The sequence below is a fragment of the Haliaeetus leucocephalus genome, unplaced genomic scaffold (assembly GCF_000737465.1).
Source record: "Haliaeetus leucocephalus isolate CR32 unplaced genomic scaffold, Haliaeetus_leucocephalus-4.0 Scaffold93, whole genome shotgun sequence".
Classification (NCBI taxonomy): domain Eukaryota; kingdom Metazoa; phylum Chordata; class Aves; order Accipitriformes; family Accipitridae; genus Haliaeetus; species Haliaeetus leucocephalus.
Window position 1 is genome coordinate 3,000,475 of NW_010972529.1, and position 16,957 is coordinate 3,017,431.

At 45.5% G+C, this 16,957-nt stretch overlaps 1 protein-coding gene across 3 annotated transcripts in view; it reads left to right on the forward strand.

Annotated features, from left to right (window-relative positions):
* The window catches only part of APP (amyloid beta (A4) precursor protein), a 232,634-nt gene extending 229,882 nt beyond the window's left edge, over positions 1-2,752 (forward strand). For all 3 annotated transcript variants that reach the window (XM_010585305.1, XM_010585306.1, XM_010585307.1), the window contains one exon: positions 1,496-2,752. In XM_010585305.1, coding sequence (XP_010583607.1) covers positions 1,496-1,597 — 102 coding nt within the window. In that variant the 3' untranslated portion in view covers positions 1,598-2,752. The remainder of the gene's footprint in view (positions 1-1,495) is intronic.
* The last annotated feature ends 14,205 nt before the right edge of the window (positions 2,753-16,957 follow it).

Genomic DNA, 16,957 nt, shown 5'->3' on the forward strand with positions numbered 1-16,957 from the left:
CTACTTACAGGAATCTACAGGAAAATGTTCATACCTAATACTTTAGTGTAGCGTTTTAGGCACCTTCCTGATTTAAAATTTTTGACAATGTAAAATTCACTTTTTACCTTCTCTTTTAAGAGCTGTCAAACACTAGAGATACCAGAGAGCAAATGAAATAGCTGACAAGCGGCTTCCTTAGCTCTGTTTTCATAGGCAGTTAGCAAGATAGCCAGGATACAGTAGGTTTTGAATACACAACAGCTATTGAGCTCATACAGCAGAGGTAAAATACCTAATTAACATTTAGAGACTGTTCTCGCCCGCTCTAATTTGATGGAGTTTCATATTACTGTAATGTTCAATGAAGGAGGAAAATCATTTGTGGAGCCGCATGTATTCAGTGGAGAAGTCTTGACTGCACTGTCTTTATGCCTGTCTTCCAAGTAATCAAGAAAGGTCAATTTTTGTTAAGTAGAAATACTTAAACCAGTGCAGACACATCAAGCTTTTTGTCACTAAACTGAACAAAGCTCGGCCTGGGAGCCAGAGAAGTTCTGTTTCTGTGAGTGCAATGGGATTTTTTGCTCACTTTGTGCCTGGCTACTCTGGCATTTCCTTGCTACCCTCATTTTATTTTTTCCAATTAATTTTCTTGGTCTTGAAACCACAGCACCTGCAACAGATCTGAGAGCACAATATAGACAGAAAGCAGCCTCAAGCCACTTCCTTCAGCTTTTTAGTGATCCCTTTCTTTTAAGATCCAGTTGACCCCAGGTATAGATACTGATCTATATCGTAGTGGGGGGGAAACGTAATAATGGGGGACTATCAGGGTGATGCAAAATATATGCCCTTTTTTTGTTTGTGGAGTTGCATGCTTTCTGAGCCAGACAACAAAAACCAGCGCTGGTACTGCTGAGTTTGATCAGCTGGGTTTGAAGTCCTGCAGCAAAAAAAATGAGTTGCAGAATTGTTCCTGTTGCCGTATCTTCTGCATGTTACTCTGTCCAAAAAGTGAACCATGACTGTCCAAGCTGGAAGGGCCATCACTTGCAGGTTGCTCTTGAAAGCTGTTTGCTGGCTTCTCATTTATTGCTGGGTGCAGTGCCGTCTATTGATTTTGTTCATGAGGCCACTCATGGTCCTGCGTAACTTGGAGAGAAGTGTTTTCAGAGACAGTTGTCTCTTCAGACAAAGAGAGCCTACAGGTCCTAGGTTTAATACTCTGTTTAGTGGAGAAGTATCCCTATCACCTCCCAGCCACCTTTATTTTAGACTTTCTTTCGATATTTGGACTGAGCTTGGGACCTAGTTTACTTTCCCCCATTCATTAAGGACAAAAAAGGAGGGGGGGGCAGGCACAGAAGAACCTGTCAAAGAAACCATCTTGTGTTTCAGAGGATGTTTTCTGCCTGAATGCACAAAGTATGGTGGATGGCCGTAAAGTAAGGAAATGTGGGGTATGCTGTGAATTGAGCAAGAATCTGACGCTGGTTGTTTCTTCTCACAACAGGTGGATGCTGCAGTGACGCCAGAGGAGCGCCACCTTTCCAAGATGCAGCAAAATGGCTATGAAAATCCCACCTACAAGTTCTTTGAACAGATGCAGAACTAGGACACCACAGCAGCCTCATGAGTTGGACAGCAGAATGATTGCTTCACTTCCCATCGGTGTTCAGTTATAGAATAATGTGGAAAGAAAGAAAAACACTCTGTTTTATTATTTACTCATTCTCGCCTTTTGACAGCTGTGCTGTAACACAAGTAGATGCCTGAACTTGAATTAATAAAATCAGTAATGTATTTTCTCTCTCTTTCTCTTTACATTTCAGTCTTTACACTACATTATTAATGAATGTTTTTTGTGTACTGTAAAGAGGTTAGCTGTATTTAACTAGTGCATGGATAGATTCTCTTTCCCAATTATTTATCATGTAGCTCCTAGCCAGTTGTATATTATTCTTGTGATTTGTGACAAAAATTAAGTCCCAACTGAAATATGCTTTAAGAATTGATGGGGGATGCTTTCTGTGTCTGTGGGGTTTAGCTGCTTCTCTTTGCTGAGCATTTTTTTCTGATCACTATGCATTTTAAAGTAAAACAACATTTTTTTAAAAGTATTCCAGATGAGTTATTGAAATTCTTTTCCTCTGCAGCTGCATTTTATTGTACAGATTGTTGCTCCTGCTGTATTAGTGACGTAGAAATCATGGGAATACACAGTCGTTTCTTTGTGCCTGTTTTATGTGCACACTTTAGGCATTGAAAGGTAAACTTTATTTTCTTTTCCATGTATCTTTTTGATCTTAAAAAAAATATTAAAAAGAATCCCTGTTAATTGTGAGCACTTCTGGGGGGGGGAAAAGTGCCTGCTGGTCGAAAATTAACGGGGATCCTCTGCAGGATGATTGTACAGAACCATTGCTTATGAATTGATAGCTTTCTACACTGTGTTACATAAATAAATTAAGAAAAAAACGTTTGGGCAAGAGTTTTCTTTGGAGACAGAAAAGATTTCTGAAAGCCACTTAAATAGAAAACACGGATGTTCACACTGAGAGAGGGTTAGGAAGGGATTTTCCTACAAGGATGGTGGCACTCGCAGTCAGACCAGAGCAGAAGGAAAGCGGCAGCGAGATGGGGTGGGGAGTGACAGGCGCCGACCGGCACACCTGCCCCTCTGAGATGTCATCTCCTTTTTATTTTTCCTTTTCCTTTCTTTCAGTTTGTATAATAGTGTTTTAATGTAAATAAATACGTTCCTGGAGGAGCCCTGTTGTTGTAGTGTGTTTCTGTGCCAACCAGCCACCCTTGCTTGTGCCGGAGGAGCGCAGCTTGTGACTAACCTCCCACCTCCCCGTCCATCCGCAAGAGCGACTTGCCAGCAAGCTCTTCTCTCGCCGCTGCTGTCAGCTTCCCGGCCTGCCACGTGCCTCATCGGTGAACACGAGGAGGAGCCTCCCAGCCTGCAAGACCATCCAGCCCGGCACTGCGGCATGACAGCGGGTGCCCAGGAAGGGTAAAACAGCACCACCTGTAATTTTTTCCCAAAAAGCTGCAGGAAGGGGGCGAAGCGGTTGGTAAGCTGTGGTACATAAATCCCAGCCTGGCACCTGCTGGCTGTTGCCAGCTGGAAGCCTGGCCGAGAGCTTCCTTCAGCCCCTGGCCCTCTCTGGGCTCATGCCTGCGGCACGAGGAGAGCGCAGTAACCGATGGCACAGGGCTCGCCTGTTGAGAGAGGCAAGACCACAGCAGGTGAGTGGACCCGGTGATCTTCAAGGTGGCCTCTCTACCCAGCTCACAGCGAGGACCCCTCAGGTTGAGCTTGGAGATCAGCTGATGGAGCTACAAGCTGAGTTATGGAGTAAAACGGGAGGTACATGTTGCATGAAAAAGAAAGCTAATCGCTGTTTCTGCATGGCAAATGGGTTAGATAAAGCAGGATTGAGGAAAGAGAGCTAGGAGTAAAGACAGCAAGATCTATCCAGCAGAAGCCTCTTGTTAACTCGGTTTGTCTGCAAGCCACAGCAGCCTCTACTCCAGTATCGCCTACAGCTTTTGCTTCCACAGCAAGATGAACCGTGGCTGCAGTGGGGCTGCACAGCTCAGGTGGGTGGGTGAGTTGCTCCAGACCTCAGCTAAGAGAAGACTACAGTTCTCAGCCCTGTTGCAGTGACTTGTCCTTCCCCATCCGTGACCTTCCACAAAACCTCACCTGTTGCTGGCCTGGGACCAGGAGGTATGTTTATTCAGCGAGGGGACTGCTGGGGCAGGTAGTTTCACAAGCCACCTGTGAGGATGCAGGATGATGAAGAGGCACCTGCTACTCTGAACCAGTAGCAGAAAAAACACGTGGAGCTTCCCGTTGCCTGTCACAAACCGGTTGTTTATTCCCTTTGTTCTCCCATCCCCACTATATCAAGGGAATTCAGCACAAGGGATCAGAGCCCTGGAAATGGTCTTATTTGCAGGCCCCGAAGTGCCGGTGTTTTATAAAGAATTTGTAGAATGTCCCTAGAGGATTTACCATCTCCGGTTTCAAAGCTGGACTATTTGGGCCAGAATAATGGGTGATGGTAAGCAGAGGCCTTCAGGCCCCAAATTGCTCTAAAAGAATTGAAAATTTTTTCTTTTGCAAATATTTTGGATTAAGCTCGTGTCTGTTTGTGTAGGTGTTGTTATATAGGTCACGCATACCCCCTAGAAAGGAATACATAAGACTCTTCTGTGCGCATCTCCACTGTTGTAGAAAAAGATCCCGTTTCTGGGGGAAAGGCAGGGTGTAATTCAATTTAGTGCAGTCTCATTAAAGGAGCATTACCAAAATTCCTTTTAGGAGAAGATGGAGTAATCCATAAGATACAGAGGGCCACTGGCCTTTAGAGAAAATCGCATTTATAATACCATAATCCCATGCAATCCCAGTTATAGAAAAATGCAATTGCTTTGAACAGTAATTCCCAGACAGTCAAGCTTCCTGGTGTGGGGTTACGTGTCTGTTGAGACACTGGCGTTGCTGTTGCTACTCATGGATGAACTGTTAATTAATCACTCAGTTTTATGCACTGATTAAGTGATCAGTTTTTACAATTCCCTCCACACAGGCACACTCCTGAAAGAAAGGCAATAAAAGCACACCATGACATGCATGTAAAGCACAGGGTGTGAACAAAGTTCCTGGAACTTCAAGAGGAACGCTCCCACGGCTGCTGCAACCCCAAAAGCTGCCTAGCAATTTATCATGGTTCCCAGGTAATAGTGGCAGCCTCCTGCCCATCTCTAGCCATGCAAGCTCCTTATTGTGGAAAGATTATATTAGGAGTGAATAGAAACAGTTTGACAGGCTCATAAAGTAGAAAAGCTGACAGAGAATGGTAGCTAAGCACCTCACTTCCAAGTGCAGGATTGATTGGGTGTCATCCACTTCAGCAATAAACCAAGCTGGGCGGTTGCGTGCAGCTATGGGCTGGAAACAAAATTCCACTCCCCAGCCCTGAGGAAATTACTCAGGGCCGAGGGGGGGAGAGAGGGGTGTGTAAATAAACTTAAAATATCCCTGGCTGTGGAGTTGATACATTTAATGGGAAAAGTTTTCTAGCCTGCGTCATTTTGACAGAATGGGGTTAGCGAGTGCTTACACTGCAGGTCCGTCAGCAGAGCTGGTGAGGGTGGTCCCTGGCAAGGGGGAGCGGTGCCAAGCAGGGCTGAGGGCCAGCTCCAACCTCCTCGGCTGCTTGCGCACCTGCTGGCTTTTGAAGATGCTGGCCATCCCATTCTTGGGTTTCACAGACCCACTCAGATTAATGAGTACCAGATGTAAGGTGAAGCTTCAGACGTTATCAGGCACATGCTAGAAGAGCCACCCTAAAAAACGTGCATATATGTGCCATGCTCTGCATCCAGTACCTGCCTCTCGCTAAATCTGGTTCTCCAGTTATGGGGTGGTCTAGGAAAAGCAAACCGAGGCCTGGTGTTGCCCTTATGGAGAACAACTTGCAGCAGCTGTATTTTCCATTACATCTGTCATGATCCTTGTACAGCTCTGAAAGCTCCATCCTCATTATACATCTGCACTTAGCAAAGCAATTTTAAGGCCATTGCTGTGTGGCCAAATGGCTCATTTTTATTGTTTAAACTAATGGATTTTGTGGATGGTGGGTAAGCTGCTGTTAAAATGCCTCCAGGCAGTGAGATTGAAAATATCCTAATGACATATGAGAACAGATTACAAAGAATGCTGTGCGCAGCATCCTGGTTGTGTTCCTCTGCAATTTTTTCACCACTTGGAAAGTGAGGGTCTGGTTTCGGTCAGACCAGGATGGCTCTTCTCCTTCATTGCTTCCCAGTAATTCTCTCTTCCACCCTCTTCCTAGAAGGTGCAAGCACTAAATCTTCCCTGCAACTTTCTCCAGTCCTGGCAAATTTAATTGGCTGACTATACAGAAAAATCTTTTAAGGTTCCAAATATAAGTATTGGGATTTATTTAGAGGTAATAAAATATTCTGTCTTTAATGGGATTCTTAGTTAAAGTTGAATTTGGACACTGACTTAGAGAATGAGTCTCCCTAACTAGTGCCTCCAGTGTTTTTAACCAGTTTTCTCTGGGGTAGCTCAATGGACAAAAGCATCCACATCAATTTCAGGTAGGATATTACCTAGATCAAAAGATAGACATTCCTCTTTTAAAATGCTGCTAATGAAAAAAAAAGAGAAACAGAGTTGGCACAGGATGGCCTCCCTGCAGCGGGGGCTGACCAGCACCTGCAGAAAGCAGATCCTTAAAATAGCTGCAACGCAAATGTGGTAATTACGGCTATTTTGAGTCCCTAATCACCACGCTGAGTCCATCTAACTATGCCTAAGCGCTACTTCAGGCTATAGCTCTGGGGAGCATTTCAAGTGCGGGATCTTTTCCCATTTAATTAGGATGAAGAGGCAGGAGAAGCAAACAAAATCCCATTTACCCTATATGCTGTTTTTCTAAAAAGGGTTTATGGAAAAAGCCCTGCACCCCTCCAGCCCCTGCGCGGAGATGGGACCAGACCCAAGCTATAGCCAGCAGTGATCCCTGCCAGGCTGGCAGGAGGGAACCAAGCTCCGGCAACATAATATGATTTCTAGACCCCTTTGGAGAGGTCTGTTTCTATGACATTTGTGTGCTAAGAAGCCGGCTGGCCCCTGGGGAGCACGGGAAGAGGCCATACCCACTGTGGGTCATGCTGGTCCGCCCCGGGGCAGCAGGCCGTGGAGGCCTCAGCCTGGTGGCTCTGGCACGTGGCTGGCACAGTCATTTGTCACTGTTGCAGTGGCAGAACAGGGACCACCGCTCACCGGGAACTGGCGCTGCCCTCCATGAGGCACCCGGCCACGATGAAAGCCCTGGAACTGCAGGCCCAGGGCACCCCTCCGAGGGCTGCCTGGAGGGAGCGCGCTGAACCCTGTGCTTCGGCCCGCCATGCGGCCGTGCCGGCCCACGCCGGCCATGTCAAATGCACTGCTGCTTCCCTGAACGTTAATGGCCCGGGGGCACAGCCGGGGGTATCTGTAATGTCCAGGCAACATGCGGATGCATCACCACTGTACACTAGCTGGGATCCAGCCCGATAATGACAAGTTTGATGTTACAATACCCTATCGGCAGTAGTGAGGACTGGAATCTTACTCCATGCGTTACATGCATGCTGTCCAGTGACCACCTGGAGGGACTCTGCTTATTGGCACTGTAAGAGCCAGATCTGGGGAGCTGAACCAGGGCAAAGCTTGCTTTAGCACCTGGGGAGTTACTACAGAGACCCTGGTCTGCTGCCAGTGCTCTCTGACACAGCACTACAAAAGACTATCATCACCTGCCTTGCAGGTATGATCCTTAGAAACCCCTTGTCTGCAACAGAATAGTCTCCCCAGAACTGATGTAAACAATGAGCAATGAAAGACTGAGCTGCAATTAGCCCAGTCTTTTTTAAATTACCATTCGTACCCATTACCCATACAGAGTATTGTAATACTGTTTGTCTTTTGTTTATCTGGCATAGCAAACCAGCACTGCCAAGGCACTTGGCTGGTTTTGGCAATAGGGTTGCTAGAAAATCTGCTATGAAAGTCTGTGGGGTTGCCAAAATTCAGTAGCCGAAAGAGTTTAGCAGTTAACAGTCTGTGTTTTGCAAAGCCTCAATTTTACATGGTTGGTATTAAAAAGGTATATAAAAACTACATATAGAGAATGAAACTCTATTCAATGCCGCAGGATAGGTGTTATCCTTAAAAGCCCCAAAAACGAAGGGGAAGTCAGGAGGAGCTAGCCAATGACAGGCAGTAAAGAAGAGCTGCTTTCTCTCAAGGAGGGATGGCCAAGCCTCCCTCTGCAGCTTGCCAAGGAAAGCCCCAAAGCCGCAGCTCTGGCCTGGTCCAGAGAGGCTGTCAGGGCATCCTCTATCATATCTGTTGACACTGGGGTACACTAAAGGTTCAGGTGCCCACAGAGTGTGGGGCAACTCTCAGCCTCTTCTGAGAGAAGGAAACACCTGGAGCCACAAAAAGATTTCATCCATGGTAGTTTATCCAGGAAACAACCAACACCCCCACCCTGACCCTCTTCAATGCATAATCAGTGCCCTACGCAGGGACAAGAGGACACCTTCCAAAGGGTATAGGACCCACCAATGGAGGCTCAAAGTAGAGAGAGAAAAGTCTGATTTGCACTGCATAGTACTGGCATGACCAAGGCTCTCTTAAGTCAACCCAGAGGAGAACGGAAAGAATAGCAGAAACACACAAATGGATGTATAGTGTCATAGCAAAGGTCCACCTAAGTCCAGTATCCTGCTTCCCATGGTGACCAAAAATCGAAGGCTGGGGAAGGGTGTAAGAGATTCCTAGATATCCACTCTGTTCTCCCCCAGGCATCTCACTTTTTGTGAGGACTCTGTGAAAGGTGCTAGTGACTGAGTGCACGGTAGCTGTTGCAAACCTTGGAGAACAGGTAACATCCACAACACCTGGTCCAGACAAGCACGTCTAGAACATGGCAGTGCAAGGTGGGGCTTTGATGGGATGCAAGCCTATAGGCCCTCTTTATAATAGAAATACCACAGCAGAGTGTGTCTAGCCAGGATAACTGCTACTGCCATTGATCTATATTGACATTTTAATGCAGAATCACATTTGTGACACAGAATCATTAGAATAAAACCCAGCGCTTTTAGGCAGGTGACATGTCTGAGAATAAACTCTCTTTAATTTGGGTGAATATACCAATCCCACCAAAGCACTGAATCGTGATTCTGAGCATGACTTTGATCAAATAATATGATGCTTAAACATAACGGTTAAACAACATAATGCAAATCAGAATGATAATTTTGCAGATTCTTCAGAACTCCCACCTTCTCTAGCCTTCTGGCAATATTAAGGAGTCAGGATTCGATATGATTCTAGTTGAAGTTGCTACTGAGCTCATGGTTAAGCTAAACAACTGAAGGTGGCTTCAGCTTTCAAAGCTGAACTCCAGACAGAAAAGTAGTCTTAGTACTGTGGCAGGTGGGTAAACAGCATTTTGGACTTCTCTGTAATGCCACATTAAAAAAGTATGTGCAATTAGAAATCTATTGGATAGCCGTGTGTCACAGTAACAATAGACCAGCCTACGTACACTGAACCTCAGATACGGGTCAATGGAATGGGCTCGAGTTCAGTGAGCTCCAAACCTCACTCTCCCATATTGCCACCCCAAGCTAAACTCTGTTGGCCTGTAAGTCCCTTCAGCCCTTGCAGCAAAGTCATGTGAATCCCATTCTGGGAAGATGCCTGTGATTTTACACCACTGCTTCTGGGACAGAGGAGGTACAAGGAAACAGTGAGACCGGGTGCTGCCCACCCCTCACCACCATGCTGCAGGTAGATGTGCCAAGGAAGCCGGGGTTTTCCTTCCTGTCTTTCCTGAAGTGTGGGCTCAGCCCCATGCCCACCGACCAGCTTGGGTCCATCACCGTTTCCTAGTGATAAGCCCTGCAGCAGGGAGCCTTCCTCAGCATATGGGACACAAGAGGGCTCAAGTCCTCAGCTGCAGAGGTTTCAGACACATTTTCCCATTTATCCCAGCAGAGCAGCCTGCCTACACAGTGAGATGGCTATTCAGCACTGGGAGAAAGCTCTTCTGCTCAGTTTGTGCCATCTTATCATACCAAGGTAACTGAGCCTGGGAGAAAAAGGAACGTAAGAAAGTTGCTGTAAGGTAGTCATGAGGGTTTGGGTTTTTTTCATCCAGATGGGGGAAGTTGTGGAGTTCTGTGTTAAAAATCAGCTTAATATAAAATAAACAAGGGGCAAAAAATTCAACTGTATTTTATGAGTGGAAGATTAAACCTTGCACAGTTTCTGGAGGGAGGAGACATAGAAACCTACTTTCTAGGGAGGATTTATTGCCCTACTTTAAGAGGAAGCAGAGACAAAGCTCTGAAGCCCTGAGGATATGGAATAAGCACCCACATCCTCAGGTTTTTTTTTTTTACTGGTTTGCTCTAGAGGGCTTTCCAGTCATTGTCCTGACTGTAAGACCTCATCTGAGGCTTGGGAACTAAACATGTTTAAAAAAAGAATCCCACAGCTTTTATTACATCAGTCTTCTATTGATCTGCGTAAAATCATGAGCCCTGGCATATGGCTTTGATAGCCATATGTGAGAGCTGTAACAACTTTACTTGAAAGAAAGACTGTTCTGCAGCATTAGCAGTCCTATGCATTCAAAACATGTGCTTGAGCAATGCAAGATCCTGAGACTTGAATATTTTATGCATTCTTATCTGCCTTCTGATTTCAGGACCTTGAAGGTATACTCACATCTCACCTCCAAGTGCTCGGCTGCAGCCACATGGACTACAGCCTGCTTGTGATGCTGTGGTCGAAGCACAAGGTGAGATTAGTCCAGTCCACCATCAGCTCAAATGAAATCTGTAATGCTGCTGAGACTGAGCAAAGGATCATATTGCCCTTTTGTGATTATAAAATTGCCCTTAAAAAAAAACCCAAACAAAACCCCACTTCCTTAGCATGCTTGTGAAAACAAGCAATTTTGTGTCAGAAATCTTACCAAGTTAGCATATCTAAAATACATACTTGTTCAAAATGCAATGCCTATATGCAGGCAAACCACCAAGAGTCAAGGGTTTAGACTTAGAAGTGAGCATGAAGATTCACCTTTTCCCCAGTAAACTCTCTTAGCCCAATAGTATGCAAAAACACAAACACAGCTAATAACTGCTCAAACAATTTCTCTTGCTGGCCAGGAGGGAAGACAGAAAATGCTACTAATATTTCTAGTTTTAAATCATTGGGACCTCTTTGAGGTCTGCAGCTCTGTAGCTTTATAAAATACATGAGATTTTCATTAACATAGAATTTTATACTTAAAAGTTCAAGTTTAAACATACAACTCAGGAAATGTTGTAAGCCAGAGGCCATAATAAAAATAGGCCTCTATCACACAGTTAACTGCATTAAGAATACATACTTGTAGATGCATATCTGTGAACCTAACGTTATAATAAACACTAAATATACACACAGTGTAGGCAAGTCAGTGTGAGCCAAATGGCATTTTAAATGGCTCCATATGCTTTTGACTAAACTACTTTATAAATGTACACAATAAAGTCTTCAACATTTTGCTACTGCATAATGTTTCCTTCAGTTTCATAGTGCTGCAGACTATTACACAACTCAAGAACAAACTCTGGTTCCATTAACATGAAACCGTGGATTTGTTTATAAGGCTGCTCTGATTATTTTCCTTCAACCTGGCTGCAGAATGCATAAGCTGTAAACTCTTTGAAAGTGTCTTTTTTAATCTGTTTTGATGGCACTTAGCTAAAGGAAACTCTGGTCCAAAATAGGTGCTTCTTCAATAATAAAAAATTAGACCTCAGTAAGTACTGTTAGCCTTCTCTTATCCGTGAGCAATGGTCTTAATTAGTTTAAAAGCAGGCAAGGTATTGTCTCTGTAAACATGTAACATTTTTCATTTTGTATTGCTTCCAGCTTGGGAGTGGTCAGCTCAGGACTTCATGAAAGTGGGGAGTGAATAGGTCTCAATATTGCAAAAGAAATGCAAGTTCTTCCAGGGTTGAATTAGACAGAGCTGTTCAAGCAACTGGAAAAGAGAACAGGGGAACCATGAAATATAAAAGCTGTTCTGCAGGAAATGAGTGCTGAGACACATAGGAAACTTCATGCTGCGGCTGCTTTTGACGAAGACAAAGCTGTTGTGACATCTGGCTCAGCCTACCTTAGCAATTAATGCAGTGTAATAAGTGCGGATCTGCTGATCAAAGCATTTGGTCCTGAGGCGTCTCACATCCCCATTACGACCTAAATTCAAGGTGTTTATTTCAAAGTATCTATAATCCAGCCTCCAGGGCTAAACAATTCAACTGCATGTACAGTCTGGCACTTTCAGGAGCCAAATGACGCCACCAAACCCTGTCTTCCTCACTTGCCACACCTACTAGAAAGTATCACACTGTCCTTTCATCTGCCTTCTGTCAATGTGCCCCTGCCCATGTCAGTTTGTACTCACATCATCTCCCTTTTAAGGCTTAATGCCAGAAAAATCTCTATTTCTGTCTTTCCTGGTGCTGCTCCTGAGTGGCACCATGAAGCCAGCTTCTCCATCCACTCCCTGCTCATGTTCAGACAGTATAATCTGCAAGGGGCTGTGGGCCAAGGGCTGAGGGTGGGAGCCTGATCCTGAGGCAGTGCTGGGAGGACACCTGATGTCTGTTGTCCTGGGCTGTTTTTTCCCAAAGGATGAGGACAGCAGGATTTCCTCCTGAGTGGCCACCAAGCTTGGACTCCTCTGCCTGAGTGCGTCCAGGGCCTTGGGGACACACGGGCCCGCACCCTTGGGGTGCCTGGCAAACTTCTAGCTTCTGGATGTGAGTGGCCACAGTCAAGGCCATCAGCTGTGAGTGGACTCTTGGAGCATCCATGTCACCTTTTGGGACCTTATCCATGGGATCAGAAGTGGAGCTACTGGCCTGGGGCATCTCATCATGCAAGTCCTGCCCGTCAACCATGACATAGTTTGGAGTGGGCAAGACTGCCAGGATAAGGTGGTGCTCAGGATATGTGAGACAATCCTCCAGGCTCACTTCCTTTGAGCAGTGCAAGTGGGAGAGGCTGCCAAAATAATGCAACCCTCCTGGCCCTTGCTCCCCATGGGAGCCAGCATTGTGGGAGCTGTGCTCACCTTCCCATCCCGAGCTTAATTCAGGGAAGCTCTGACTGCACTGACTGCCAAGGCTGCCTAGTCATATATGGGCCTTCGTGGACCCTCATGGACATGTCTGCAGAAGGACCCACGTCACCTATGGCATCTGCTTCCAGCCTTGGATTCAATAGCTTTGCTGATACCTTTCTTTTCAAGTCCTCACCACATGCATGGTGGAAGTTGAATGGCTGTTTCTTGCCGGAAGGAGAGCCCTGTGTGACTGATGGTGTGCCAGTCCTCCCATGGCATCCAGTACATGGAACTAATGGCTGTCATTGATGAGGGTCACAAACACACTGGTCACCAGGAGTGGCTTGCACGGCAGGGTGGGGGACTTGCTTAATCACTTTTGTCATTGTAGCAAATGTAATGTCAATACAAAAAGACTCCCAAAGTTTCTCTCAGTCATCTTCTTCCACTCCCTTTCCTCAGAGGAGGTTTATTTGTGCCTTCCTACACCTTCTAAGATTTGCCTACTCCACTTTCTCACTCCTGAGCAACACTCAATATACAAGCATGGGGCAAGCAGGGCTACTTGGATTACACCTTCGCTGGCCCTCTGTGATTTGGGCCCTTACATCTCCATCAGGCACCAGTGCACTTTTGAAACAGTCCTTACAGGTTCATGTCCTCTGAAAGGGATCTATCTTACATACACCAAAACCCCTCTGAGAAACAAACACATTAACTAGGGAAATGGAGGATCTCAAGGGAGTTGTTTCAACCCGCCCCCCAACAGTTCCTAACCAAACCACTAGAGTCAATACAGTGTCTCTTTTTCAGGTGTGAGACACAGTCAGTCTTTCCTGTCTTCCTCTCCTCTGCCTTCCCACCCCTCCTTCCGACTCAGTAAGAAATGTTATCACTACCCTTAAAATGCCAAGTGGTTTTTCAGCTATTCCCATCTTGAATCTGGAACAAGTTAAAAGTAGTTGAACCTAAGTCAGCTCAGTAGGAACATAGATTTGCTTTTGCCTGACAAACAATTAAAGACTTTTTTTTCCCCTTTGGACTGCTCTGAGTTTGCTCATGATAACTACTTTCCCCACCTAACAAGTGCACAGGGCCAACCTTTGAATTCACCAGACACACCACCAAAAAGCAAAAGCTGCATTAGGACTTCTTACTACTATCCCAGTCATGTGAGTCCCGGCCATGCAGTTTGTCCACGCTTTTATGCTTTTACACTACGCATTACAGTCAGTGGAGTCAAGTAAATGTGTTATCTCAACCCAAACCTTATATATTTGGTCACAGGAATTGCATGCTAAGCTAGATCACCATTAACTGAAATGAGAGAGGAGACAGCCAACATGGTAGGATGTAGGGGGCTGTAGTTGTTGCAGACACCTCTTGGGGAAGTACAGTGATAAAAAATCCCAGTCAGGGAACTATATCCTTGACCTGACTGGGAGAAAATAGTCTCCCTCTGTACTCTGGGTTCCTCTTGCTTCCTTTTATCTGTCTACAGTGTAGGCATCTGCTTCTGAGCAGCCTTTCCATTGACCATCAATCAGTCTTAGGGTTGCTCATAGCTATATGATAAAGATTTAAAATGGGGAAAGATGGAGCAATTAAGGATGCTAAGTGAAGGGGTCACTAGCTCTACAACAACGACCCTGGTTCAAAATTGGGAGCAAGAGTACCACATTAGAGCACAGTAACTAGCAAAACCAGAGGCTTTGTAAAACAATAATAAATGTATTATGCATTCACCAGTTGTCCAAAAAGGAACCCCAGTAGGTAAGTTTACTGACAGAGGAGTCCAGTTCAAGGGTAGAAAAAAGCAGGAATTCCTACAGGCACCAGTTTAAGCCTTTTGCTCAAAATATCTGGGCAGTGAGGACATTTTTTAAAGCTTTTGATGACTGCCTCAGAAAGCTTCACTTGTCAATAAAGATTTATTGGTGCAAAGCTGCAACATTTTCCTCTTTTCCATTCTGCCTGTAAGACACCACCTTCACCTCTATGCCTACAAATGATTAATTAGACAGCTGGTGTGTGGATGCTTCTTATCACTACCAGAGGAAAAATGGTGTCATAAAAGGTTTGGGTTCTGAGTTAGGAGGCCAGCCATCCTACACTCGCTCCATGGGCAAGCAGAGAGAGCTTCTGGGGTGAGTCAAAGAAGGCAGACTCGAATGGCACCCCCTCTTCAGGGCTGGGTGCCGCAGCGGAGATTGGATCCAAAACTTTCCCAGGCAGGCACAGTCTCTGTGCTAGCTGTCTGCAGGCATGGTGCATCACAGGCCCTGGGTTGCTCAGAAATAACTCAGTTGTAAATAAAGAGCAGCTGCATTTTAGAAACGCAGGAAGAGAAGTACCAGCTTTTGCAGAATAAATGCAAAGCGGTGTAAAGGTATAAAATGTTAAGGCAAGAGGAAGGGGCAATCAAAACAAAAACTGAGAGTTCAAGCTGACTATCAGTGTACTGCTGGAAGTATGAGGAAAGGTCATCTTCCTTCCCAGGGAACCGTGATTGTAGCTTTGTAGGCAGAAACAGAAGTGGAGAAGAAACCACTGAGATTGACTTGCAGTTCCCAAGACATGCCAGCTAGCTGATGATCCACAACAATTTCACCTTGTACTACAAAATGATTTTGCCTGTCCTCGAATGAGCCACAAGCAAAGCCTACACCCAACAGTGTGATGCACAGGTAGGGAGAGAGAGGGACAAGGAGAAATTCTTGTTTCATTTGAGCAGATCAAAACACACCTGGAAAATAAAGTCTGTTTAAAACATCCACATTCTGTTGCCCAGTTCATTAGAGGAAGAGTTTCATACTAATGCACTGTTACTCAACTTTAATATGGAACTAAACCAGAAATAGTCACATGTGATAACTTATGGAAACCTCAGTAAGGAGACAGACAAAAAAATGAATGTGGTAATATGCACGACTTAAGATATCAGCATTTCAGGATCCTATTTTTAACCTCCTAAAAAATGCATTTACACATCCCACACATCAGCTACATAATCTCTTCCTAACACTGACAAGCAAACAACCTTCCCCATCATATGGAATATAAAGAGCGCATCAACTGCTTGGAAAAAGCAAAGAAAGTATCATTTGGAGAGGCCTTGTGGTGGGAGGGTGTGATCCAAGGTTTACAAAGTCATGATGCTGCATGCAGAACTGTTATCCACCACCTTGTGCACAGCCAGAGTTTGAGGACACCTGCTGAACCTCACAGGCCATCAGTCCCAGACTGATGTGCATCTTTACACCACAGGCAGTCAGCTTGCATTCACTGCCTTGGGAGCTCGAGGGGGCAGACAGGATCATCAGGTCCAAAAAGGGCTAGAAAAATTCATCAACAGATCCATAAATAAATACCAAATGGACTAGGTGAGGATGTACCCCCTAACAGCCCAAATACAGTGCCTGAGAATGAGAGGAGAGAAAGACTGCCACTGGTAGCCCAGCTCACATGCTCACCTTAAATGGCATCTCCTGCTGGCACTGTCAGAGTTAAGATGCTGGGCAGCCAAGATGGCCCATTAATCTGATTCAGAAGGGCATTTGTCATGTTACAAATAACCTTCAGGGGAAAAGGGAAAAAAATAAAAAAAAAAAAGTTTTTCTGTGTGACTGCAGAAAGTGAGAGAGGCAAAGAGAGCATTTGCACTCCTGGGAGCTTTGGCAGTGCTAGCCACCTCAGGAGCTGCTTAATTACACTGGGGGTAATATTTCAGAGGGACTGACAGCAGAGACCACTGGCAGGGTCACTTTGCTGCTCTCTTTTCCTGCTCTATGTGCATTAGAAAATTAATATGAAAATTCAAATGATGGCAATTCTGGAGCAGGAATGGGTACTGAAACAGAAGAATAACACCGCAGTGCTGACATGGAATGAACTCTGACCAGGGAGAGGTTAGGGGTATGCATGGCTGGTGTTCCTTTCAGTGATCAAATTTAAAGCAAGCAGCGTGGGGAGAGAGTGATGTACAGGAGCATACCTAACACTGCCACGGGGGTGCAATGCCTTGGACATTGCTGAGCTAGTGGTTTGCTTTTCCCCTCTGTGCAGAGCCAGTCCATGCCACACCGTCTCGGTGAGTTGCTGCAGAAGCCAAGATACGTATCACCAGACTCGGTGATACAGAGCCGGGGAGGAGGAGGGGTGAGCTGCCATGGCCCGGATCACCTGGCCACCATGCAGTGGTAAGGAGGGCTCACCTCTGTGAGCACTGAGGTGGAGGGGTG